Source organism: Marmota marmota, unplaced genomic scaffold (assembly GCF_001458135.2).
Source record: "Marmota marmota marmota unplaced genomic scaffold, marMar, whole genome shotgun sequence".
Classification (NCBI taxonomy): domain Eukaryota; kingdom Metazoa; phylum Chordata; class Mammalia; order Rodentia; family Sciuridae; genus Marmota; species Marmota marmota.
In genome coordinates this window covers 30,207,633-30,233,806 of record NW_025999990.1, presented here as the reverse complement: position 1 = coordinate 30,233,806, position 26,174 = coordinate 30,207,633, and the positions used below count along the sequence as shown (strand labels likewise).

Below are 26,174 nucleotides of genomic sequence, written 5' to 3'. Positions count from 1 at the left end.
ACCTGAAGCATAATATTATAAAAATATAAATAATCTAGCTACTGTTTATAACAAAGCCAATATGGGGTCAGGCTCGATATTTTATAACAGCCTTCTTGAGAGAACTAACTAGGATCCTACAAGAACTACATCACTTCTCCCAAGGGCAGCAGTTCCAGTGACCTCTCACTATATATAGCCCACCTTGTAAAGGTTCTAATAGCTGTCAACATCACCACACTAAAAGACCAGACTTTCAGCTCATGAGTCATGTGTAGATCATTGCACACAGACAGGTGGTCTCTCCATTATAAAAGCTGATCTACAATTCCAAAAGGTTCTTTGGTTCTTCTCAAGTGTTTTATGGCTCTCCAGGTGGGTTTGTGTATCTTCATGAGCATGCATGATTTTCCCACTCTTTGTGGTACTTTCTGATTTACTTTGGGAGAATATTACCCTGGGCAAATTTGTTGTGGTCTCTGAATTATTATGTTTAACTATTAGACTTAGGATATTATTTAACTTTTGTCATCTATTCTTCTGTATATAATTTTCCTGGATCCTAATTTTCTTTTTTTTTAAATTTTTTTATTAGTTGCTCAAAACATTACAATGATCTTGACATATCATATATTTGATTCAAATGGGGTACGTAATCTTATTTTTCCATGTGTACAGATTGCAGGATCACATTGGTTATACAGCCACGTTTATACATAGGGCCATACTAGTGTCTATTGTATTCTGCTACCCTTCCCATCCCCCCACTCCCATCACCTCTTTCTACCCAATCTACTGTGACACGTTTCGCTCTCTCTTTTTTCTTCCCCATCACACCATCTTATATGTAATTTTGCATAACAGTGAGGGTCTCCTATCATCTTCCGTGCAATTCCCCTTCTCTCTCCCATTCCCACGCACCTCTCATCCCTATTTCATGGTAATCTTCTTCTCATGCTCTTCCTCCCTGCTCTGTTTTGAGTCACCCCCCTTATATCAAAGAAGACATTCTGCATTTGTTTTTTAGGGATTGGCTAGCTTCACTTAGCATAATCTGCTCTAATGCCATCCATTTCCCTGCAAATGCCATGATTTTGTTGTTTTTTAGTGCTGAGTAATATTCCATTGTGTATAAATGCCACATTTTTTTTATCCATTCATCTATTGAAGGGCATCTGGGTTGGTTCCACAGTCTATCTATTGTGAATTGTGCTGCTATGAATATTGATGTAGCCGTGTCCCTGTTGTATGCTCTTTTTAGGTCTTTTGGGTATAGTCCGAGAAGGGGGGAATAGCTGGGTCAAATGGTGATTCCATTCCCAGCTTTCCAAGGAATCTCCATACTGCTTTCCAAATTGGCTGAACCAATTTGCAGTCCCACCAGCAATGTACAAGTGTACCCTTTTCCCCACATCTTTGCCAGCACTTATTATTGTTTGACTTCATAATGGCTGCCATTCTTACTGGAGTGAGATGGTATCTTAGAGTGGTTTTAATTTGCGTTTCTCTGATTGCTAGAGATGGTGAGCATTTTTTCCGTGTATTTGTTGATTGATTGTATATCATCCTCTGAGAAGTGTTTGTTCAGATCCTTGGCCCATTTGTTGATTGGGTTATTTGTTTTCTTCTAATTTTCTCTTTTTGAATACTATGTTCTTATAATCTTATTTTTTTCCATACAGTTTTAAAATTTAATTCTTTAACATATCATTCACTAAATAAATCTGAATCACTACTTCTTTTCTGCAAAACCTACTGTCTAATAAGGATTAACTTAGGAAAAGCGACCATATATGACACAATACAATCCAGCTAAATAATAAAAGAAACTTTCTCAGAACTTCTTGGCTCATACCCAGGCCATTCCTGATTTCACAGTCTTGTGCTAGTAATTTTCAAGTCAGACATTCAGGATGCATCCTCATAAAACATTGAATATTGGCTTGATTACTTATTCCATACCTGAAGCATAATATTATATAAATATAAATTATCTAGCTACTGTTTATGACAAAGTTGTGATAGGAAACTTTTCAGAAGTGTTATTAGGAATTCTAGGGACACACTTTTTTATGGCCTACGTAGTTAGTCTTTTGGGTCCTGTCTTTTTATTTCAGACTTGGAGGAAAGGCGCTACAGAGTGTAGCAGACTGTATGGGCCTTCTATTGCTTTCTGCTTTTCTTGCCATGTACGTGGCTAACAATGCTCTTGGTATGTTTTACCTAATAACCTTCTGTTTCTCTTGATTTTTTTTCTTTTTGTTATTTTGGTAAACCAGCAGCTATGCAATAACCTTGGCTGTGTTCTCCTTCCCAATTCTGTTAAAATAATAAGGATTAAATTGGGGAAAGAGATCATATACAATGGCTTTGAGTAAACAGGGTAAATGGGGCATGGACAGAGAAGTGGAAATAAGGCTGTGGGCATTGTGGATCAGTTGCAGCTAGATAGGTTCCTGGTAATAGGATGGAGACCATGCTGGAAAGCCCAGGTCATGGGAATTTGGTAAAAAAGGATGAGAGGAGCTGAAATGGTATATAGTGAATGACAGTGAAAACTACTCATTTGGTCCTTTTTCTCTAGGAGAGCAGAGGAACAAGGACTGATGGGGCTCTACAGTGATTTCCTTTCTTTTTCCTTTTATCCCCTTTACCTTGTCATCATTTTTCCTACCCTTTCCCTTTTCTTCCTACTGCCTGTGAGAAGCCCCAGGGTAGAGTGTACAGTAAGTAGGGTTGTACAGAAGCATCAGAAGAGGAGTTTGGTTGATGTTTTCCTCATTCCCTTTCCCTTCTTCCCATTTTCCACTCTCCAAATTTATAACAGTGTAAGAAGCACTAGGTTTTTGAGAGAGAGCAGGGAAAAAAGGAAGAAAGACTGGAGAAACTATTACAAGTGTGGATAATCTAACAGGGAGTTACAGACGCTCTTTTTAGGAGGCTTAGATTTTTTATTTTATTTATTTTTTTTTTTAGAGAGAGAATTTTTTTAATATTTATTTTTTTAGTTTCGGTGGACACAACATCTTTATTTTATTTTTATGTGGTGCTGAGGATCGAACCCAGCACCCCACACATGCCAGGCGAGCACGTTACCGCTTGAGCCACATCCCCAGCTCCTGGAAGCTTAGATTTTAAAAACACATCCCTTAATAGGTGATTGCTTACTACTATTCTCTTGGTATCTGTTCTCTAGTAATATCTAGCTAACAAGGTTGAAGGAAGACACCTTGTACTTAACACAGTGCTAGAAAAATACAATGTAATGTATTGATTTTGTGTGAATATATTTTGGGTTTGTTTGATCTTTCTGATGTTTGCATGTGTAAGCACAATCTTTACTAAATGAGATGCATTTAGTTGATAATTAGTTATGGAAGCAGCAGCACAAGGAGTTTGGTCAGCAGAACCTGGGCTGTGAGGTCTTCAGTCAGGCCCTGCTGGTGCTTTTTAGTTATCTCTGTCTTGGCTTGTCACGTGAGTGTGACATGTGACTTTAGTTTTCCTTACAGAATGAATAGGAAGAATAAGAACTTGGTACATAATAGGTACTCAGTAAATGCTATTTCTCTTTCTTTGTAGAAGTTATAGTTTTGTTTAGGTTATTAAACTAAACTAGTGTTTCTGATTTTTTTGTTTAATTGGATTCTTAAAATACATTTAGTATGGGATTGATAATAATACAGCCTTAGTTTATTTTACATTGAAATGAATCAACTATAAACATTTATCAGGAAGGGGTATTTGATTTTAAAATTATGAGCAACATCTTTAAAATAACTTATTGCTTTAAATAGGTATTTATTAAATATATGACATTAATCACAACCTAAATAAAAGGTACTAACAGACTTGCCACTAAATCATACCATTTTTATTGTTCTTTCATCCCTTCTAGTCCAGATTGATTTGTTGTATTATCTTTAACAGTCACTTTTTATAAAGGTATTTTCTTTGTTTTTAGGTGTAAAACAAAGGTGTATCCAGATAATCTTCCTACAACAAGTGTCGTGATTGTTTTCCATAATGAGGCTTGGAGCACACTTCTGCGAACTGTCCATAGTGTCATTAATCGCTCACCAAGACACATGATAGAAGAAATTGTTCTAGTAGATGATGCCAGTGAAAGAGGTAAATTTTGATGGCAGTGATATCCTACACATTTTATCACTAATAGTTTACAAATTAGTTGCTATAATTTCTATAATGATTTTATACAAACTTGTAATTTTTTTGAAAAAATTCAGAGTATTCATTTAGCATTTAATTTGTATCACATCTTAATCTTATTTTATGTTTTTTAAATTATTTATTCTAGTTTGTTATACATGGTAGCAGAATGCAATTTATTTCATATTACACATATAGAGCACAATTTTTCAAGCCATTTTGTGTCTTCATACATGTACTTAGGGTAATGATGTCTAACTCATTCCACCATCATTCCTACCTCCTTGCTCCCTCTCTTCCCCGTCTTCCCCTTTGCCCTATCTAAAGTTCCTCCATGCCGCACGCCCCCCCCCCATAGCCATTATGAGTTAGCATCCTTATATCAAAGAAAACATTTGGCTTTTGGTTTTTTGGGATTGGCTTGCTTCACTTAGCATTATATTCTCCAATTCCATCCATTTACCTGCAAATTCCATAATTTTATTCGCTTTTAATGCTGAGTAATGTTCCATTGTGTATATATACCACAGTTTCTTTCTTTTTTTTTTTAAAGAGAGAGAGAGAGAGAATTTTTTTAATATTTATTTTTTAGTTCTCGGCAGACACAACATCTTTGTTGGTATGTGGTGCTGAGGATCGAACCCGGGCCGCACGCATGCCAGGCGAGCGCGCCACTGCTTGAGCCACATCCCCAGCCCCATACCACAGTTTCTTTATCCATTCATCTACTGAAGGGCATCTGGATTGGTTCCACAAAGTAGCTATTGTGAATTGTGCTGCTATAAACATTGATATGGCTGTGTCCCTGTAGTATGCTGTTTTTAAGTTCTTTGGGTATATACCGAGGAGCTACATCAAATGGTGGTTCCATTTCAAGTTTTCCAAGGAATCTCCACACTGCTTTCCAGATTGGCAGCACCAATTTTGTAGTTCCACCAGCAATGTATGAGTATGCCTTTCTCCCCACATCCTCGCCAACACTCATTGTTGTTTGTATTCTTAATAGCTGCCATTCTGACTGGAGTGAGATGAAATCTTAAGAGACTTTTGATTTGCATTTCTCTAATTGCTAGAGATGTTGAACATTTTTTTAATATGTTTGTTTACTGTTGTATATCATCTTCTGAGAAGTGTCTGTTCAGTTCTTTGGTCCATTTATTGATTGGATTATTTGGGTTTTTTTGGTGTTAAGGTTTTTGAGTGCTTTATATATCCTAGAATAGTGCTCTGTCTGATGTGCTTGTGGTAAATGCTTTATAATGTAAATGTTTATGAGAACAGTTTAAAAAAACCACATAATTTTGTTAGAATTTCTTCTGTGGAAAGCTGCAGCCCTGAGTCAGTGAAAAGAAGACTAGATCCTACTTATAGCCATAAATGGAGAATTTTAGTTCTATGTATAGGAAGTACCTTTGACAGCAAAATGGAGTCTTAAGCTGGAGAGCCCTTAGTTCTTCAGATTCTTTCTATTTCTGTGGAGTTTCCCTATTTCTTTATTTCCAAGTTTCAGAAATCTTAAGTCCATTAAAAGATTAAGAAGGATGAGCGAAGCACTGTGGTGCACATCTGTAATCCCAGCAACTTGGGAGTCTTAAGGCAAGAGGATCACAATATTTGAGGCCAATCTCAGCAACTTAGTGAGACCCTATCTCAGGATAAAAAATAAAAAAGGCTGGTGATGTTACTCAGTGGTAAAGTACTCCCAAGTTCAATCCCTAGTATGTAATGTAATAAAAGACTCTAATCTCTTAATAAATCTCTGCAATAACTCTTGCCCATATATTCTTCTAAAAATCTCAGAATTTTTCATAAGCTTACAGTCTCCTAAACAGTTTCATAAAGCACTCTTTTGGGAAAAGTTAAATTAATGTAATGGGCTGGCATTATTTATTCTGAATCCTTGTAGATTTCACAATGCAGTGTACTATAGAAAAAAAACTTAGTCCATCAGTAGAGAAACTTGTCAAACTCAGCCAATATTTCCTAATTTTCTTATCCCCCCCCCCCACAGTACATCTATTTAGGGATCATTGGTGTTGTGTGTTCCCCCAGTATTCCTATGTTTAGATAAGAAAAATTTGGAAAGCATTACAGAAAACAGCTTCCTATTGCTTTTCCTTCCTTCCTTCAGCTTTAAACTTCATGACCCATTGTTTTAACTTCTTTTATTATTGTCTTCAACTTATCTTACCTACTCTATCATTGTGTCTCCTAAGATGGTTTAGTCAGATATTCTACCCTTCATTTCTGTGCCTACACTGAATATTAATTATGGGGAGTAAATTATGTGTTAATAACAATTTAGGGCTGAGGTTATGGTTTAGCAGTAGAGCTCTTACCTACCAAGTGCGAGGTCCTGGGTTCGATTCTGAGTACCACATTAAAAATAAATAAATAAAATAAAGGTATTGTGTCCAACTACAATTAAAAAATAAATATTTTAAAAAATAACAATTTAAATGTTATTTTGCCAGATTATACAGGTACAAATGAAGAATAAGATATGGTTCTAGGGCTAGGGATATAGCTCTTTGGTAGAGTGCTAACCTAGCATGTACAAGGCCCTGAATTGGATCCCCAGCACCTCAAAAAAAATAATAATAAATAATAATAATACGTTAACTTCTCAAGTGCCTTGTATCTTCTTCCTTACCCTAATTAAAGGAATAATTTGTAATCACACAAAACATAAATACTCTAATGTGTAACAACTCAGTGTGAAATGAGAGTTGTTATAAATCACCAGCCTTAACAAAGAAATAATTACTATTGACAATAAAAATATAAGTTTCATATGGATAACTTTTTCCTAGAAGTTTATTCCTCTTCAATAAAATTAACCTAATTTAATTTAAGGAGCAATATATAAAAGTCATGTATTGCTTAATAATGGGAACAGTTCTGAAAAATTTATTGCTAGGTGACTGTCATTGTGCAAACACAAAGTGTATTTACACAAACTAAGACAGCTGTGCCAACACTAAGTGATGTAATTTTGTGGACCACCATCATATATACGGTCCATCCTTGACCAAAATAGCATTATGCAGTACATCGTGGTACAAACATCCTGCAAGTGATTTGTGCTTGATTTACTTATGTGTTAATATTTGCTAAATTAAATATTTCTCAAGGAGAGATATTTTTCCACAAACAGAATGAATTCTTTTTTCATTTCCTCCTTTGGTTTTTCTCTTACTCTGTGAATGCCTGAAAAGGCTGTATAGAAGTAAGTTTGGGTAGAATATGGCTTCCTTAGAAATGTGTTTGTACCCAAACTAAAGTGTTCACTCTAAAGTGAACTCAAGTATGCCAGCTCTCTTTCCCTTGCCTCATGCAGGCCTTTACTTAATGTCCCAACTTTTATAAATCTGAGTGAAAACTGATGTGGGAGGATGTCTGCTTTGCTGGTTCACCCAAGGCTCTTAATTTCCAGGCAGGGTCTCCTGAATGCTACCTCAGAGTCTCTGTTCTGGGATCTGATTCTCTTTTTATCTTTTTTCTTAGAAAGTGTCAAGTATCCAGGTCCTCATGTTTGATATAGGGGAACCTTAGGTATTATTTTCCTTGTATAGCTACAGACTTTGCTGTACAGATTGAGAATTATTTAGATAGCCCTTCCCATCTGTTTACCCCAGTATGAACAGAATGGGCCTTTAATTATAAAAACATGACTATGTGACTTCTCTGATTAAGGTTTATGTCACCTAACTCTATCTGGCATTTCCAGGCACTTCTTGAACCATTCCCTGCCACTCTGGTCCTGTACTTCTGTCCTTTATTCATAATTTTCTTCTTTGAATTTGTTAAAAGAACCATTCTTTCTGTCTCAGAACCTTTCACCTCTACTGTTGCTATTCTTTATTCTAGAACATGTTCTCCAGGAAGTACTCATCTCTGCCATTTCCCCAGCCTACTTAACATCTCATCATCTTCAGAATTTCAGTTCAAATGGGATTATTTAGAGAGGGATTCCTTGACCTCTCCAGACCCTGTCACGTCTCTCTGAACACATCTTGGAACACTTCCTATTCTTCCACAGTGCTTAACAGAGTTTCCATTATTGACTTGTATGTTTAATGTCTATGTTCTTCTATTATACTAATCCCTCCATCAGGGTTGCTTGCTCACGATTATCTCCTCAGTGCCCACAGACTGTTTACATAGTGCAAATTTATTGACTGCATGTTCTACCATCCTTTAATGCTCTGTGCAGACTTTCTTTTTTTAAAATTTGTCTTATACTTTCTAATTGGAGTATATGGTATGCATTGTCTGCGCATGGCCTCAAGAGTACTTGATTTCACAGTTAACCTCCTGAGCAGCTCTATTTATTAAAAAAGTATGAAGTAGGTGCTACAATTAACCCTATTTAATATCTAGACTCTGTAAACTCAGGGCCTGACCTCGTAACTTCTGCATACATCACTTCTGATTGCCTCTGACAGAACTTTACTATTGTATGATCTGTAATGAAGTCCCAGAAAGAATGAATCCCTAGTTTGTGTCAGTAGTTATGGGATCATAACTTTAAAAGTTTATCTTAACTCTTAGAATTTGTATAAGATTCCTAATCGGAGATGATTGTTGTTTTTCTCATTTTACACATAAGGAAGTCAAATTAGTCAGATTTATTAGCTTCTACATTTCTTGCTCTTCCTACTACTCTTTAGAGTTCCAATTAATATTTCTCAGATGTTGCTATGAATGGTGAGATTTTCCCTTTCTCACTAATAGCTTCATACTTCCTGATGGAGAGTTGTTTAGGGGTCCATTTATAGGACAATAACTATAGATATTCTAATAAACAAGATTCACTCTTATTTTTATGTGAAGTAATGGCTTTTATAAAATCTTTATTTTAATACTTTGTAAAAGGGAAGATTAAAAACATGTACTTTCATCTCTTTACTAAAGGAACAGGAATACTGCTCAAATCTTTGAGGCAGAAAACCTATAATGCTGAAAGATGAAATCTTGAAACTTTATATCTCAGAAAAAGTGAAAACAAAAATGTGGAGGTATGGACCCCATGAATTATTAGTATAAATAGTTGAAGAAAAGATAGTAGCTTCTAACCACAGTCACTTCACTTCTCATGGCTTCATTTTTGTAAAGTGTGACTTGATATTCCTACTTTCCCGCCCAGTCTTGAGTCTATAATTCTGTATGAACTGAAAAAAAGACAACAGTGTTTTTTTAGTCTTATTGCATGAAAACCACAAAGATGCCAAGAAAATTTGTAAAATAATGAGTTTGTTACATTATCATACACAGTCTCATGTATTTTTTATTTTGTGCATCAACTAGAAACAATTATGTATTTCAAAGGTGTGGATCTGGGGGTTAGATTACTTTAGTTTTTAGGAAGCATTTTACACTAAATTTTTAATACATTTTTTTGGAAAAACTTGTTGGGAGACACTTTTTATGATACAATCAACTTTTCTAAACTTAGGTACAAGAATATATCTCATACCTACCACATGAGATTCTGTCAAATTCTCAAGATAGAGTATTTTAAATTGATGCTGGATCAGGTGTTTCCACAACCCTAAATTGTTCTCTTTAGCGTTTCCTTCTAGGGTTTTCTTGCTTTGGACAAAAAGGTGGGCTTTGAAGGCAGGTAGACCTGGGTTTGACTCTTGCATCCAACCCCATAACAAGCTGTGTCACCTTGATTGAATTTATATAACTTTCTGAGTCTTAGATTTTCATTTCTGAAGTATGCATAATAACATTTAACCTCACAGGGTGGTTGTGAAGATTAAGTGAGGTAAAACATGTAACAAGTTAGCGTTGTGCTAAATAGGCACAAAATGTTAGCTGCTAACTGCAAAATGTTGCTTTTTTCCTGGGATTTGCAGTTCCCACCTTTTTACTCATAATCTAATTAGGTATTCCTGATCTGAAGGCTTAGTTCATAAAACCATACTGATATTTGTTAGATACTATTTTTAGCTCAAATATTAGGAAGTATATTAGCAGAAATGGAAATTACTTGTAATCTGGATGGTTTCTATATCCCTGATTACTTCATTATTGACTCATTTTGCTTTTACCAAACAGGAATCACATCACTCCCATTTGTCCTCCCTACCCCACTATATAGGAAGTACTTTGGATTCCTATGCTCAATATTTAAAGAACCCCTTAATTTACATCCTGATTTCTGTGAATTGCTAGAGTCCTATTAGATAGAGCTAGTCAGAGAAATCCCAGTAGTTCCATCTCAATATTTCCATTCCTACAGAAATTATCCTTACATTTGTCACATGGGGACTAGTTGAAGACATCTGGTCATGTTACCATTGATCGATAACTTCTCTGCCATAAAATCCTAAAAAGTGATCTGATTCAAAAGATCTTTTCTCTTTGCTTTGATAAAGCTGTGTCTTTTCTACTTTTTAGTCAGTTGTGAACTTTGCAGGCAGGACATGCTTGCCTTACAGATAATAACCTCTTATATGACCTCTCCAAGATAGTTCTCCCTTTCCTTTTTACTTCCTTTTCATCTTTAATTGCTCCTCCCTCTTAAAAGCTTTTTTCTTAGACCTACTTTTCTGTTAAGGATCTCTCTGTGGCCTTGCAGTTACAGTCTAGTATTTCTCATTTGTTTCACCTCACTTCTTTCCTCCTAATAAAAAAACTGTATAATCAGAGACTGTGGCAATCAATAAGACAGAGTGTTTCTGCCTCTGAGGAAATTTCACAATTTTCAGAACTGTAATAGCTGTGGCATATTCTCTTCTCTCTGTTGAGGTCAGGATTTAATACTCTTAAACTACTTCCTTTGTATTGATGATAACCTTAAGTATGGTTAGAAAATGAAGCATTAAGCCTGGCAGAGTTACTTAGAGAAGTGTTGTGACATGCCTATCCTTGGTGAAGCCAGAGCCAAAGATGCTGTCAGAGCTCCACATGTAATAAAAGGAGGCAGCTCTAGTCCATGCTGTCATGAAATGGAAAGTCTTCCTTCAGGGAAATACATTGTGAGGCATGGATCCCCACTGGGAGTGCTTAGTAAATATGCATTAAAGGAATACTGCAAATCAAAATTGCTTTACATCTAGATCAGAAGTTTTCATGATATTGTTTTGTTAATTTTTTCAGACTTTTTGAAAAGACCTCTAGAGAGTTATGTGAAGAAACTCAAAGTGCCAGTTCATGTAATTCGAATGGAACAGCGTTCTGGATTGATCAGAGCTAGATTGAAAGGAGCTGCAGTGTCCAAAGGCCAGGTGATCACCTTCTTAGATGCTCATTGTGAGTGCACAGTGGGATGGCTGGAGCCTCTCTTAGCAAGGATCAAACATGACAGGTAATTTTTTGGAGTCTTAAATTTGTTCTCAGTACATTTGTCCTAGACTGCATGATGAGTTGGAAGATTTCTTTATTTTTAAATAAATACAAAAATAATTTCTTCTTGAATTGTTTTTAAAATGTCCTTAAAAAGCCATGCTTGGTGCCAAATGCCTTAATCCCAGCAACTCAGAAAGCTAAGGTAGAAAGATCACAAGTTTGAAGCCAGCCCCAGCAACTTAGCAAGGCCCTAAATAACTTAGTGAGACCCTGTCTCAAAATAAAAATAAAAAGTGCTGGTGATGTGGCTCAGTGGTTAAGGGTTCCGAGTATTCAATCCCCTGTATTAAAAAAAAAAAAAAAAAAGCCCTGAAGATTCTAAACAAAGTAAGAAGAGCATGACCTAAACTCTGGCAATAATGTGTACAAACTATTTTATTAGTGGGAATGAATTAGGAAGCATATTGTTAAATATTCACCACCAAACAAGAGCAAACATCTGGACAATGAACTCGAGGATGGCAGGATATAAACCTTTACTGTCCCTGCTCTTTAGGGTAACATTGGGACAGGTCATCTCAGCTCTGTCTGAGATTTAGGAATGATTTGGTTGCATAAAGATAACATAACCTTTAGAAACAAGAGTTTGAACCCATAGAGAGAAAGCAGTGTGCAGTGACAACAGTATAAAAGAGAACTGGCCAAAATAACAAACACAGTTGCTTCCATTTTGGGCTGTGTGGTGGATTAGATGTTCTGAGTAACTTTTTCAAGTGCAAAAGATAAAATATCAGATAAAATACAAAACAAAATTTTAAATGCATCATTGAGTTGACACAGAGGTTTTAAGAATTTTGCCAGTCTTATAACAAAGTGAGAGCAAATGAGCTATCCAAACATTAAAGCCAGCTTTCAATTACATAGTTTATGCTGAACTCTGGAGACACTGAGCTTTTGCCTTGATAGGTAAATAACATGAGAGGACAGGAGGCAAAGCCTAGGCCTTACCTAAGATGGGAAGATTAATAGCAAATACCCATATAAAGCTGTGATCTGAAATCTATACCTCAGTGTGAGAATGAGATATAGACTCCACCATATCAAAATAAACTTGCCTGTCTCAACCTTAGTATGGGATGGAAGAGGGGAAACAACTTTCCCATAAGGATTTGTAAAACAGAGTATAGAAAAAATGGAAACAACCAAACTCTAAGGCTAGAGTAACTTGCTTACAAAAAAACAGAAAGAACTATGAGGAAAATTATAGCCCAAACCCATTGTGAATGCTAGCATAAAAATTTCACAATACCTGCAAATTGAACCCATCAAAACATACACACACACACACACACACACACACACACACACACATACACACATATAACTAATTGGTTTAGTTTTAAATCCATTCTGTAATAGTAAAACTATAATTACAAACTTATTAGAAGCCTCTGAGATCACTTCTATAAATAGAGAAAAAGAGCGTTCACTAAAACTTAACATCCATTTGTTATAAGAAAATACTTAGTAAGCAATTATGGAATGGAAATTTACTAATCCAAGAAAGAATGCTTTAAAAAAAAATAAAAACCCTTCATAAGCAAACGCTATATAAAAGAAAAACTGTTGAAAGCAGCAGTGTGGTGGTGTACACCTGAAACCCAGCTGTTTTGGAGATTGAGATGGGAGCATCTCAAATACAAGCCCAGCTGGGCAACATAGTGAGTTTGTTTTTTGAAAAGATAGGGAGAAAAATAAGAATGCCCTGAATTGGGCTGTGGGTGTAGCTCACTGGTAGAGCACATGTGAGTACATGGGTTTGATCCAGAGCACCAAAAGGAAAAAAAATCCTGAATCACCTCTGTTGGTATCATTAGAAATCTTAAATTTTGCAGTACAAGGGGAAAAAAAATACTCTGAATTGCAAATGATATTCTTGTCTGTGAAGGATAATCTGTATACGAAATTATAAGAATTTAACAATATGGCCAAATATGAGAAAAGTAAATTGCTCTCTCTAAACCAGCAAGGAATAGTTAGAAAATATATAGTAAAAACAAAAGACACCATTTAAAATAGTGATAGAAATCATAATCTGTACTTAGGATTATACTATTAAAAGATGCATGAAATATGAAACTACTAAAATTCACTGAAAAATAAAGTGAAATAAGGGAAGATAAGGCTTATATTTATGAATAGAAAAGTCATTATTGGGGGCTAGGGATATAGCTCAGTTGGTAGGGTGCTTGCCTCACATGCACAAAGCAGCCCTGGGTTCAATCTTTAGCGCACTCCCCCCCCACACAAAGTCATTATCATAAAAATACCAACTTTTCTCAAATTGGTCTATAAATTCAATGAGTTTTCAATTGAAACCTCAGAAGAATATTTTTATTTTTTGAGAAACTTGACAAGCTGGTTCTAACATTTTCATGGAAATGCAAAAAAGAACAAAAATGGTTAAGATGGTCCTAGAGGGAGTAAGCATAAGGGAACTTGTTCTGCCAACTGTAAAGATTTATTTTAAAGCTATATTAATTATGACAATGACATATTGTTGTAGGAATTCATAAAAAGACTAGTGAAAGGGCAGCCTCCAGAAATCAGCCCATTTCCACATGCATACTTGATTTAGATAGAGTTTATGACAGAGCAGGTGCTGATAATTATAGCAGAGGAAAAAGGGACTATGAAATAAATAGTGCTGGAACAATTGGTAATCCCTAAGGAAAATAAGGTTGGATACCTCTGCTTATCATACCCAAAATCAATTTCTTAAAGATTAAAGACTTAAATGTGAAAAGCAAAAATATACTTCTTTGAGGGTTTTTTTTTTTTTTGGATGATGCTGGGGATTGAACCCAGGGCCTCATACATGCGATCAATTTTATGATCTTGTGGGAGGGAAAGATTTCTTAAATAAGATCAAAGGCTGGGTAGGATATTACATACTATAAAATTTGGCTAGCAAAGACTCTAGGGCACATTCCCTTAGAAAGAGCTGTTGTCATTCATTTCAGACTTATTTTTAAAACCCCAATATTCCAGTTGAAAATCCCTTCAATTTATGATCAACTAGTTTGTATGAAGAAATACAAACCTGAAGGAAAAGTATATTAATAATTAGAAAATGCAATTTTTAAAATACAGAGATATTATTTAGTGTTATTATATAAGAAAAAACATCCAAAATTGATAGCATTATGGGAAAGCTGCAGGAAGAAGTCTGTACATATGCATATAACATTTCTGGAAAACAAGAAGGAATAGAGCCTTTAATTTACTAATCTCACTGCTGGAAGTTTACTCTTAAGGCAACAGTTAAAGTTTGTGTACATAAACATATTCACTTAGTATCTCATTAGCAAAAAAAAAAAAAAAAACAAACTGTAAAGAACACAAATGTCCAAGAGTTGTTTATTAAGAAAATACTTTGAAATGACTATAGTCACTAAAAGTGTAATCTTAAAAACCTGTAGAAATAGTTTGAATTTTTAACATGTGGCATATATGCAAAAGTGTAAATGAAAAAGGGACAGAAGATTATCAACCAACACATAATCATGATGTTAGCTACTGCAGGAAGTTTTTTCATCCTTATCTTTAACATTATAGAATATGTTTTTATTTTAAAAACAATTGGTGTATAATTGTTACATAACTATGGTAAGCAGCAACATTCTGAAAGATTTTTAAATTGCTTTTTATGATATTAGGAGAACAGTGGTATGTCCTATCATTGATGTGATCAGTGATGATACTTTTGAGTACATGGCAGGCTCTGATATGACTTATGGTGGATTCAACTGGAAGCTTAATTTTCGCTGGTATCCTGTTCCCCAGAGAGAAATGGACAGAAGGAAAGGTGATAGGACTCTTCCTGTCAGGTAACTAATCTGTTTTCCCTAAAGTATTATTGACAGAGGATTGTAAAGCTTTGGGAGTCATATCAAAAAGATTATAAGTGTAATTGGAGAAACATGAAGTAATTGCGTATCTTATATGTAGTTTAAGAGCCAATTTCACATATATCAATATTTTTAAAAGGAATTTTTCCTCCAATCAGTTAATAAAATTAGAACTTTTCCATGTATTCTAAAAATCTAACATACATGAAATATGATGACATATTATTTCATTTCTCTATGATCATTTTGAAAATGTCCAATCTGCTTTAATTCATTTGTTAAAGATAATGATATTTAGCATAAATCAAACTGACCCTTAATGAATTGTGTCAGTATATAAAAACATTACTTAAAACTGGATCCTTGCACTACAAGAGAAGACTTTTAATTCAATCTCATACCATCTGGATGATAGTTCCTATCTGGTAAGGCTAGCAGAGCTTTTTCAAACATAAAAATAACTAGAATTAACAAAGTACAAAAAAGATATCCATTAATTCATTTTTTAATTTTTGTTTCACATTTGACTATATATAGATTTTTTTTTCCCCAGAAAAATCTTTATGTAGTTCAGGATATGAGATCTTTGCACTTTCTGCATCATCTAGGATTTATCCCAGTTGTATCCACATGTTGCTTCTGTAGTATTTAAGAGTTCTTTCAGTTTCTTTAGGCTTCTGCTTTCTCCTATTCTGGACTTCTGAGGTCTGCTTTCCCATGAATTCAAGTCCAGTTCTAGCTAAGTTGAGATTTTTCACTGTGTTTTTTTTTCCTAAGCTAGCCTGAGTTCTTACCAGAACAAGGTACATTCCCTCTCTGTAGATGTTAGTTCAATTCAACATCTAAATTAGGGGTTCTTCAACAATTTGAAGATGATGGACGTATTTGAAAGTCTGATGAAAGACATGGGTCTTCTCCAATGGGAAAAGATGCACATGGCCTTAGAGAAGATTTTAGCAGGTCAGGTATCCCTATACTAAACAGTAGCTCTGCATGTTGGCCTGTGTCCTTTGACTCCTAATATTTTTAGCCTTTTCTCATTCTTTTTCTCTTCTAAGATCAAAATAAGTCCAAGCTTTTTTTGGAAACAATTTTCAACACTAATAGGCAAGTGCTGTTATCTTAAGTAGACCATGGAATTAAATATATTTTAGGGCTATAGAAGTGACCAGTTCATCTTAAAATATAATCTTTATAATATCCTCAGACCCTAGTACTTACTTTTTCCTTGCTGGAGTCTGTGTTATCTCCATACTCATTCTTTGTGGAAATAAAATGATTAACTTATACTCATTTTAAATAAATGAAATCTCCCTGAAATTATTCTTTATTATGATTTCTCTGCTTAATCCACTTATGCCCGCCAACCCCAATCCCTTGCATACCTGGCGCAATGATTTGGGCTCCATTTTGGAGAAAACATACCGTACTTGGTCAAGGTGATGATTTTATTAAGAATATTTAATGGGCTGGGTACGGTGGCACACACCTATGATCCTAGTGGCTTAGGAGGCTGAGGCAGGAGGACGCGAGTTTGAAGCCATCTTCAGCAAAAGCAAGGCACTAAGCAACTCAATGAGACCCTGTCTCTAAATAAAATACAAAATAGGGCTGGGATGTGGTCTAGTGCCCCCAAGTTCAATCCCTGGTATCCCCCCCCCCAAAAAAGAATATTTAATAGAATCATTAAGATTTAATAGAATTATTAAATTATTCTGTTAAGCATAGGAAAGGGGCCTTATCATTTTCATCCTATTTAATATTATGACTTTGGAGTATTTGCCACCTTTTTGAACCTGGCATATAACTCTAACCTGAGTTCATATAGTCAACTAACTGCCTTTATAATTGCTAGGAACTGTGTAATGTGTACACAGTCACATGGAGAGGATTATGAGGAATAGCTTCAGTTTAAGGAGTTTGAAGTGGAATCTAAGTCAGAATTGAGGACAGAGAAAGGTGCTCAAGACAGGGAACATCCTTAAGACTTGCACAGTGAGGGATATCCAGGCAGAAACGATGACAGTGGGTCCAGCAGATAGCCTAAGCAGTATACAAGTCTTGTCTGACACCAGAAGCCCTTAGAAGCCTTTGAAAGTTTTTGAAGAGTGAGAATAAGCATTATTCTGTAGTTAGAAACAGTTACAAAACTATAGTATCTTTTAAAAACAAAAACTCATTGTAGTAGGAAAGATGGTGGAATGAGATGGACATCATTACCCTCAGTACATGTACGAAGATACAAATAGTGTGACTCTACTTTGTGTACAGAGAAATGAAATAACAAATTTATTCTATTCTATTATTTGTTATTCTAATAACAAATAAATAATTTTAAAAAATTCATTGTAAATTTTTAATCATTGATATTAATGGTATAGTATTATGATTGAATTTCAGAACACCTACAATGGCAGGAGGCCTTTTTTCAATAGACAGAGATTACTTTCAGGAAATTGGAACATATGATGCTGGAATGGATATTTGGGGAGGAGAAAACTTAGAAATTTCCTTTAGGGTAAGTTCCTTTTGAAAAAATTAAGTCTTGTATTTAACCTCAAATATTATGCTTTGATTATTCATGTTATCTCTAAATAAAAAATAAAATTGAAGTTAATGTGAGTTTAATCTGACTCCAAAGCCTTTGGCCCATAAAAACTTTGGGAATACTATTAAGGGTTCATTTAATACAATTAATTATCTTAATAGTCCAATTATAAAATTTACATAAGATTCCCTAATTGTTTTTAATTTCTATCATTTTCAAGCTCTAAAAAATAATATGTAGTTTATATATGTTACTTTGGTACTTAACTGCTAAAACTTAATTTCATATTCTGTGATATACTTTTTGTCTTATATGAAAATTTTTCATTTATATATAATACCTGGTCATTTTATCAGCTTTAAATTTTTCAATAAAAAATAGAGTGCAAAACTTCTAAAACTGGCTCTAAATTAATTTAACACAGTTGACCTTATATCAAAACCATTTCATGTTCACTAAAATCAACATATTTAGATGACGTTATATATTCTTCAGTAATTAACTCACAACACATATCTCACTATAATAGAAACCATACTGAAGGGTACTGTAATCTGAACCCTTGAGCTCACTTATTTCTAGTGAATCCCTTTGCCCTCTTGTAAAAGGAGAGGGTTGGGCCGTAGATCCTCTAGATCTATCCAGCTTTAACACTTTTTAGATCCTGGGTAAACTTGAAGATAGGCTGTAAATAGTTAATAAAATCAAAACCTTTCAAAATGTGATTTTAATTGCAAATAGCTATATGAGATTTTTAATTTAGGGAGAAAATATATTTGAAAGGACAAGTATTTTGCATTAAATACTTGTCCTCATACTTGATCTTTTCCCCCTTTTTTGTTTTTATTGTTTTTACCACAAAACATATTATCACTATCTCCCTAAAGAACTTATGATGGATCTGATTTCAATTCCTATGTTCTGTCTAATGTACAAATAGTGACACAGATTAGAGAAGGGAGGAAAGAAAATCTGGCTGGTTACTACATGGTCAGTTTCATGTTTTGTTTTGTTTTGTTTTTTTGTTTTTTCACCAAGAATCACATTAATAAACACATTATACACAAATAAAGCCATAGTATGTCCTTGTTAACGAGGACTGGTCGTAATTCTGATATTTGAATTTATGATCCTCTTATGAATCCTGGCCTGTGTTTAGAAAAATAAGTGTTCAACATCTTCTGTCTCTTCTGTATTTAGCCTTTAATCTATCTTTTCTGTGTTTTAATCTGCTATTTTTCATTTGTTCAAAATTGATGATTGGAGAAACATTTGCTCCTGAGAAGCAGTGGCTTTGTAATCAAATAACCACTGTTTGCCTGGGATTCTATGAAATTCCAGCTATAAAACTCAATTGATGTCAACGGTTTGGGTTTTTTTTTTTTTTTTTTTAAGAAAATCAATGTTTGATATGGCCTTCTTTACTGTTTTCAGATTTGGTAGTGTGAAGGTAGTTTGGAAGGTTTTTAACAGTAAATGAAGATTTTCCATTTAAGATTAAATAAAAGCCAAACCTCTACTCATTTGAAAGGAAAATTGCAATGGGAAGACTAAGATTATCTTTTCCTGGATACTGAGCAATGTATTACATGGTCTTCTTTGCATTGTGTTCAGATTTGGCAGTGTGGAGGAACTTTGGAAATTGTCACTTGCTCACATGTTGGACATGTGTTTCGGAAGGCTACCCCATACACATTTCCAGGAGGCACAGGGCAAATTATCAATAAAAATAACAGACGACTTGCAGAAGTATGGATGGATGAATTCAAGAATTTCTTCTATATAATTTCTCCAGGTTAGTTTATTTTGCATTAGAAATAAAAGGCTATATACTTTTTTCCCCGATCTATGCATTCTGAAGAGAGGCAAGAGGGTAGAAATGAAGCTTTGAGCATGAACACTTGCCCTATAATGAGGTCATGGTAAGAAGTAATGAAACCACAGTATAGAATGTGCTTGGCAAAGTGCCCAGCACTTTAGTATTATATAATACTAGTAATATATAATACTTTAGTATTATTGGCAATAATACTAAATTATCATGGTCACTTTTGCCAGCCCAGGTGGTGGTGGTTGGTAGTGGTTGTCATAATCTTCATCTTCTTCTTCCTCTTCTCCCGCCCCACCTCCTCTATCTCCTTTTCTTCCTCTTCCTCCTCATCTTCTTCTTCCTCCCCTCTTCTCCTCTTCTTCTCTTCCTCCTCCTCTTCCTTCTTCTTTTTTAACCTAACTGCAGTGTTTGACGTTTATTCTGTGATGTTTCAGCTATTTTCCAGGCTTGTATGACTTTCTGGATTCTTAACTTTTTTTGATCAAAAAAAACAAAAACAGAACAGTGTTTTAGCAGTAGGTCATGATTATTCTCTGAAAGCAGGCTCTTGAAGCCATCATACAAGATTTTGTTAAATTGTCTAATATCACAAGTCCTTTGCAAAGCTCTTGAACATGGTCTCTAGGGACATTTCTCTGCTATTCAGAGTTTTATGGGAACTATTGTTTCATTAGCTATAAATCCGCCTTACATTGTTACAATTCTGTCCTCATTTTTCAGTTACCACAAGTCTAACAAATAGTAGTGTGTACAATTCAGTGAGTTGTGTAAGAGAAACCTGACTGGAAACAAGTGTACTATTTATTATTTAGAAAAATAGATTTTGATTTTTTTTTGTTTTTCCAGAAGATATATTAAAGTTTGATTCCCATATAGCTTGTATTTGCATATATTGTTAATATGTATTTTATTCTCACATAAATGTAGTTTTCTTTTGAAAGATTAAAATACATTTAATGTCTTTTCCTTGTTTTATATGTTAGAGGTGGATATGTAACTAACTATGTAATCATGTCACCTAAATAATACCACTTTTCTATTCAACTGTCTTATTAGAATCAACATATAAATGGATTTGTATTCTCTTGATAGGACACTAATAATTCAGCATTAATTATTTCTTTCAACAGGTGTTACAAAGGTAGATTATGGGGATATATCATCAAGACTTGGTCTGAGACACAAACTACAATGCAAACCTTTTTCTTGGTACCTAGAGAATATTTACCCTGATTCTCAAATTCCACGTCACTATTTTTCATTGGGAGAGGTAAAAACATGTATTCTTTGTGTTTATTATATTCTTAGTTCCTCATTTAAAAAACATAGAGATTAAATAAGATACTTCAGAGTACCTTCAGATTAAAATTAAGTAATCTCAAGTGTGGAAAAGTTCTTATTTACACAGTGTCTGCCTCATAAGTTGAAATATTATTTTATCATGTTATATTTTATTAAAATAAGGATGCTCTATCTTGTTACAATATAAATATCTTCAATAAACTTATTTTTTAACAAACTAACCCATTTACTTGATCACATACTCACAAAGCTTATATACTAGTTTTAGTCCCAAATCAAAGCTTAAGAAATTTTAAAGTCAAGATAAATTCTAAAGACTGACAGAGAAGTTTGAAAGATCATTCATAACATTGTATTTTTGGCAAATTTTATCCTTTGGGAGATGTAAGTCTTGGTTTGGGCAGGGAAGTTGGAAAGAATATTGATAAACATGTTTGTTTCTGGTGATGCTTTTAGTTATTCTCTTAGAGTTCAGCAGCAAATGTTCTTGAAATCTGAAGGAGTCTCTGCTTATTAATGCTTCTAATTAGTTAAAACAAATTAGTTAAGCTTTGGAGGTTAGCTTTTTATCCCAGAGAATTCCCATACTGTAAGGATCTCTTATAAGAGAGATTTATATTCTTACTACTTCTGTTGTAACTTCCAGGAAGGTCACAAGCAACCATTTTGTATGCCGTCTTCCTCGAATGTCAATGGCCATCCATTCTGTGTTCCATCTAGACCTTGGCTTTGTCTAGGGATCCAAATAGGTTCTTCCCCTAGCCCAGAATTCTGATTGTTATTGTTATTAATCCAAAATGTTGACTCTGGAGGTCAGTCTCCCAGAAGCCTAAGTTCAAACTTTTCTTAGAAGGGACACAACTGTCTTCGCCTATAGCCCTTTTAAATCCCTGTTCCTTCCTCCATTCCCAAGAAACAAGAACCATTTTCTTTTTTGTTAATTTTCTTTTATTCTCTGTTGTTGCCTTCTTAGTTGTAATGCTTGTGTTTTTGTTTTCATAGTTGCTGTAGAGATTTCAGTATTCATCTCTGAAGTATCACAGTCTACCTTAAGTTAGTGCTTTCAACAGCTTGCAGTTTAACTGATGTTTTTGCCTCTAGTTTTTAATGCAGAGGTGTTGGATTACTGTGTCCTACCAAGAAGCAGTGCCTTTCCTTCTCTTCCTTATTATAGTAGAACACTCCAAGTTTTGGGACTATAAAGATTTGAGATATCCTTTATTAATAATCTTGCAGTTTCTTCTTTATCATTGTTAAAGAAGTTGAAGATCCATGTTATCACTGCTCAAGTCAGTGATTTTTAACACAGCCCAATACTGGATTGTAAATCAATTCAGCTGCTTTTGACCACCATTTTTTTTTAATAGTCTGGGAAAAAAGTACAAATTCGTATTGCTTACAGTAAAGTTTTTACTGAATCATGATGAGAAAATATATTTCTCAATATCAGTTGCAATCAAAAAAGTTTGAAAGCCTCTGTCTTTTAAAGGATACATCACAATTCTTTTTTGACTAGGCTTATATTGTAGAATATGCTCACTATCAGATGTTTTCTGTCTGTTAGCCTCTTCTTTTATTGTCCACCTTTCCAGTAGATACACTTTCTTTTCTGCATTCTGTCCCTTTTACCCAGAGAACACAGGCCTCCTGCTTTGCATAAAACAGCCATTATTTCTTTTTCTACCCCTGCACAGACTCCTTTGCTTGGAATTGGCTCATTTTTTTTCTGGGATAGTCTTAGCACTTAAAAGACTTACTTGTACATAGACCCTTTGTGAAAAGATGTAGCCATCCTTGTTTTGACTCCATAGTTATTTGACTTACAGAAAAATTGTAGAGAGGGAAAAAGAAGAGTTATTCCAGTACCATAGGCATGTATTTGGTAGTCTCTGACAGGGATCAGCACACCATGGCCTGCAGGCTAAGTCCACCCTGTTGCCTGTTCTTGTAAATGAATATGTATTGGAACATGGCCATGTCCCTGAATTTACTTACTGCATTTAGTTACTTTTGCACTACAGCAGTAGAGTTGAATAATTGCCATAGAGACCATATGACCCAGAAGACTAAAATATTTACTTTCTTAAATATTTAAGAAAATATTTACTGAGCCCCGGAATATGCAGTCAGGAGCAATCACTGACAACCTTCCTTATCCTCATCTATTGTTACAGCTTGTGTTTGACCACTTGGAGCTTTTATTGAGGTATTTTCTTCAAATGATAAAATTAAACTTCTTTGCTTCCTTCCTCCTTTTTATCCCATAAGTGTAAATAATACTGTTTTGCTCCCACCTCTCCCCAAAAGTCAAATCCATTGGGTTAATGTGCCTGAAAATATGTATATAGCATATAATCTTGCCTTTTCTGCTATTCTTTCCCTATAGCAATGTGTTTCGTTAACAGGCTAAACCATCTGCAATTCATTGCAGGTCTTTATGAACTTTTGATTATAAAAATGTCTTTTATAGAAAGAACAAGAAGCAAAATGAGGTGAAAATCCAACCTTTTATGATAGAAATTGATAGGACAAAATTTCCTTTTGAAAGGCATAGTAGCAAAAGATGACATGTGTGACCAGGGCCACAGCCAGGCCCTATCCTAACAGTTAATCTTTCTAACACTCAGGAAGTAATCCCCTCCCTACTCTATAGGAAGTTGTCTCTTCTTTAGTTCATTCATTCAGAAATATTTATTTCAGTACCTATTATGTAATAGATACTATTTAAGTACTAAGGACATAGTAATGAATAAAGATCCTGCCCTTGTTGATATTACAGTCATGGGGGAAACAAGTTATGAAAAATATACAGTATATCAGATGGTAGCCAGAATAGAGAACAACTGGTAACCGTGGACAATGGTGCTGTTTTTTGTAGGGTAGTTGAGACAGCCTTCTTATAAGGTAATTTACTGAGCAGAGATCTGAAAGAAGTGAGTGAGCAAGTCATATAAATTTGTGGGGAGGGGATATTCTGAGCACCAATAACACCAAGAACAAACATTCCTAAGATGTGCATGCACTTGGCATATTCAGCTGGGAGGGAGTTGTCTAGAACAGAGTGAACAAGTAGAGGGATAGTAGAAGATAAGGTCAGCAACTAATGAGGGTTAGGTCATACAGAGCATATAGTAGTGGGGACTTTGGATTTTATTTTGGTGGGAAGACAAGCAATATGCGCAAACTCCTTTGAAAAAAAGATCAGATTGCCTCTATATGGAGCATAAATATGTGGGAGCAAGAGTCAAACAATATATTAGTGGAAGGAAAAGAATGGTCGAGGATTATATTAAGGTTTTGACTTGAAATACCAGTACTGGTAGAGTTGGCATTACTGAGACGAAAATGTCTGTAGAAAGAGGAGCCTCTGAATGGATTCAGCAGAGCAGTTTGGAGCACATTAAATTTGAGATCCAAGGGAAGATGTTGATTAGGTAGTGACATTTAAAAATCTGTAGTTTGGGGAAGAGGTTGGCACTGGAGATCTAAATGTAAGGGTCATCAGCATATATATGATTTTTATTCACAAAACTACATGAGGTTACCTTGGGAGGAGCAAATACATGTGGAGAGAGAAGACTGAGGACAAAGCCAAGGGAACTTCACAGTTGAGAAACCATGGAGATAAGAAAGAATCACAAAAATTTTTCGAGAACTAGACAGTGAAATAGAGGGAGAACTGAGAGAATGGTGTCTCAGAGACTATGTAAAGTATTTGCCTCAAGAAAGAAGAAATAATCAATTGTTTTGAATACTACAGAGAAAACAAGCAATATGAGTACTGAGATCTGATTTGGCCAAGGATATGCTGTAAGTAGTGTCAAGAGTTTCCATGGAGATTGTCAGGAGAGAATGGGAGAACTGTAGATCATGAATGTTTAACAGTCTTGCAAGGAATTTTATTGTAAAGAAGAACAGAAAAATGGGTGTTAGCTAGAAGAGGATATGTAGTTAAGGAAAGAGTTTTTTATTTTTTTATTTTTAGATAAAACTGGGCTATATGAGTTAGGCACAAAAGAGAAAATTGGAACATACAAAAGAAGGACCAGCTTTACAACCATTAGTCTGACTTGTGTCAAAAAAAAAAAAAAAATGACAGTAGCACGTGTGGGAAAGGTGTGGAAAAATCTGAACCTTGTGCACTTTTGGTGGTAGTGTAAAATGCTACAGCTGATCTGGAAAATGCTATGGAGGTTTCTCAAAAAATAAAAAATAGAGGGCTAGGAATGTGGCTCTGTGGTAGAGCTCTTAACTTTAATATGTGTGAGACCCTGGGTTTGGTCCCTAGCACTGCAAAAAAAAAAAGAAAAGAAATTTAAAAATACAGTTAACTCTGGTTGTGGTGGTGCACATCGTAATCCCAATGGCTGGAGAGGCTGAGACAGGAAGATAATTAGTTCAAGGTCAGCTTCAACTTAGCAAGGCCCTAATCAACTTAGTGAGACCTTGTCTCAAAAAACAAAAAGGATTGGTGGTATAGCTCAGTGATAAAGCACCCCTGGGTTTGATCCCCAGTGCCAAAAATATTTCAAAAATATATACAGCTACCATATGATACAGCAGTCCCATCTCTGACTATACTATATATCCAAAGAGGGTTTCAGAGAGGTATTTGTATATCCATGTTCATAGCAGCACCATTCATAGCTAAGAGGTGGGAGCAACCCAGATGTCCATCAATAGATGAATGGATAAACAAAATGTGGTAGCTGCATATAATGGAATATTATTCAGCCTTTAATAAGGAAGGAAATTCTGACATGTACTACAACATAGATGAACCTTGAAGATATTATGCTTAAGTGAAATAAACCAGTGACAAAAAACGATAAATAACATAATTCTGCTTACATGGGTGAGGTACCTAGAGTAGCCAAATTCATAGAAACAGAAAGTATGACGCTGGCTACCATGGGCTGAAGGGATGTGGAAAAGAAGAAGTGTAATGGGTATAAAGTTTTAGATTTGCAAGAAGGAGACGTGAACAGAGATCTGTTTCACAACAATGTAAATATACTTAACACTGCTGAACAGTGTACTTGAAACTGGCTAAGATGGTAACTTCTGTGTGTTTTGTGTTTTTTTTTTTTAAACTAGGAAGAGCCAATAGTCAAAGGTGTTAGGTATTTAT

General features: G+C 34.9%; 1 protein-coding gene across 1 annotated transcript in view; it reads left to right on the top strand.

Annotated features, from left to right (window-relative positions):
- Galnt1 (polypeptide N-acetylgalactosaminyltransferase 1) overlaps nucleotides 1-26,174 on the top strand; it is a 107,828-nt gene that overhangs the window by 45,485 nt on the left and 36,169 nt on the right. Inside the window, exons 5-10 of the mRNA XM_015482433.2 lie at nucleotides 3,944-4,110; nucleotides 11,263-11,470; nucleotides 15,171-15,341; nucleotides 17,763-17,880; nucleotides 19,525-19,705; nucleotides 20,872-21,011. Coding sequence (XP_015337919.2) covers nucleotides 3,944-4,110; nucleotides 11,263-11,470; nucleotides 15,171-15,341; nucleotides 17,763-17,880; nucleotides 19,525-19,705; nucleotides 20,872-21,011 — 985 coding nt within the window. The remainder of the gene's footprint in view (nucleotides 1-3,943; nucleotides 4,111-11,262; nucleotides 11,471-15,170; nucleotides 15,342-17,762; nucleotides 17,881-19,524; nucleotides 19,706-20,871; nucleotides 21,012-26,174) is intronic.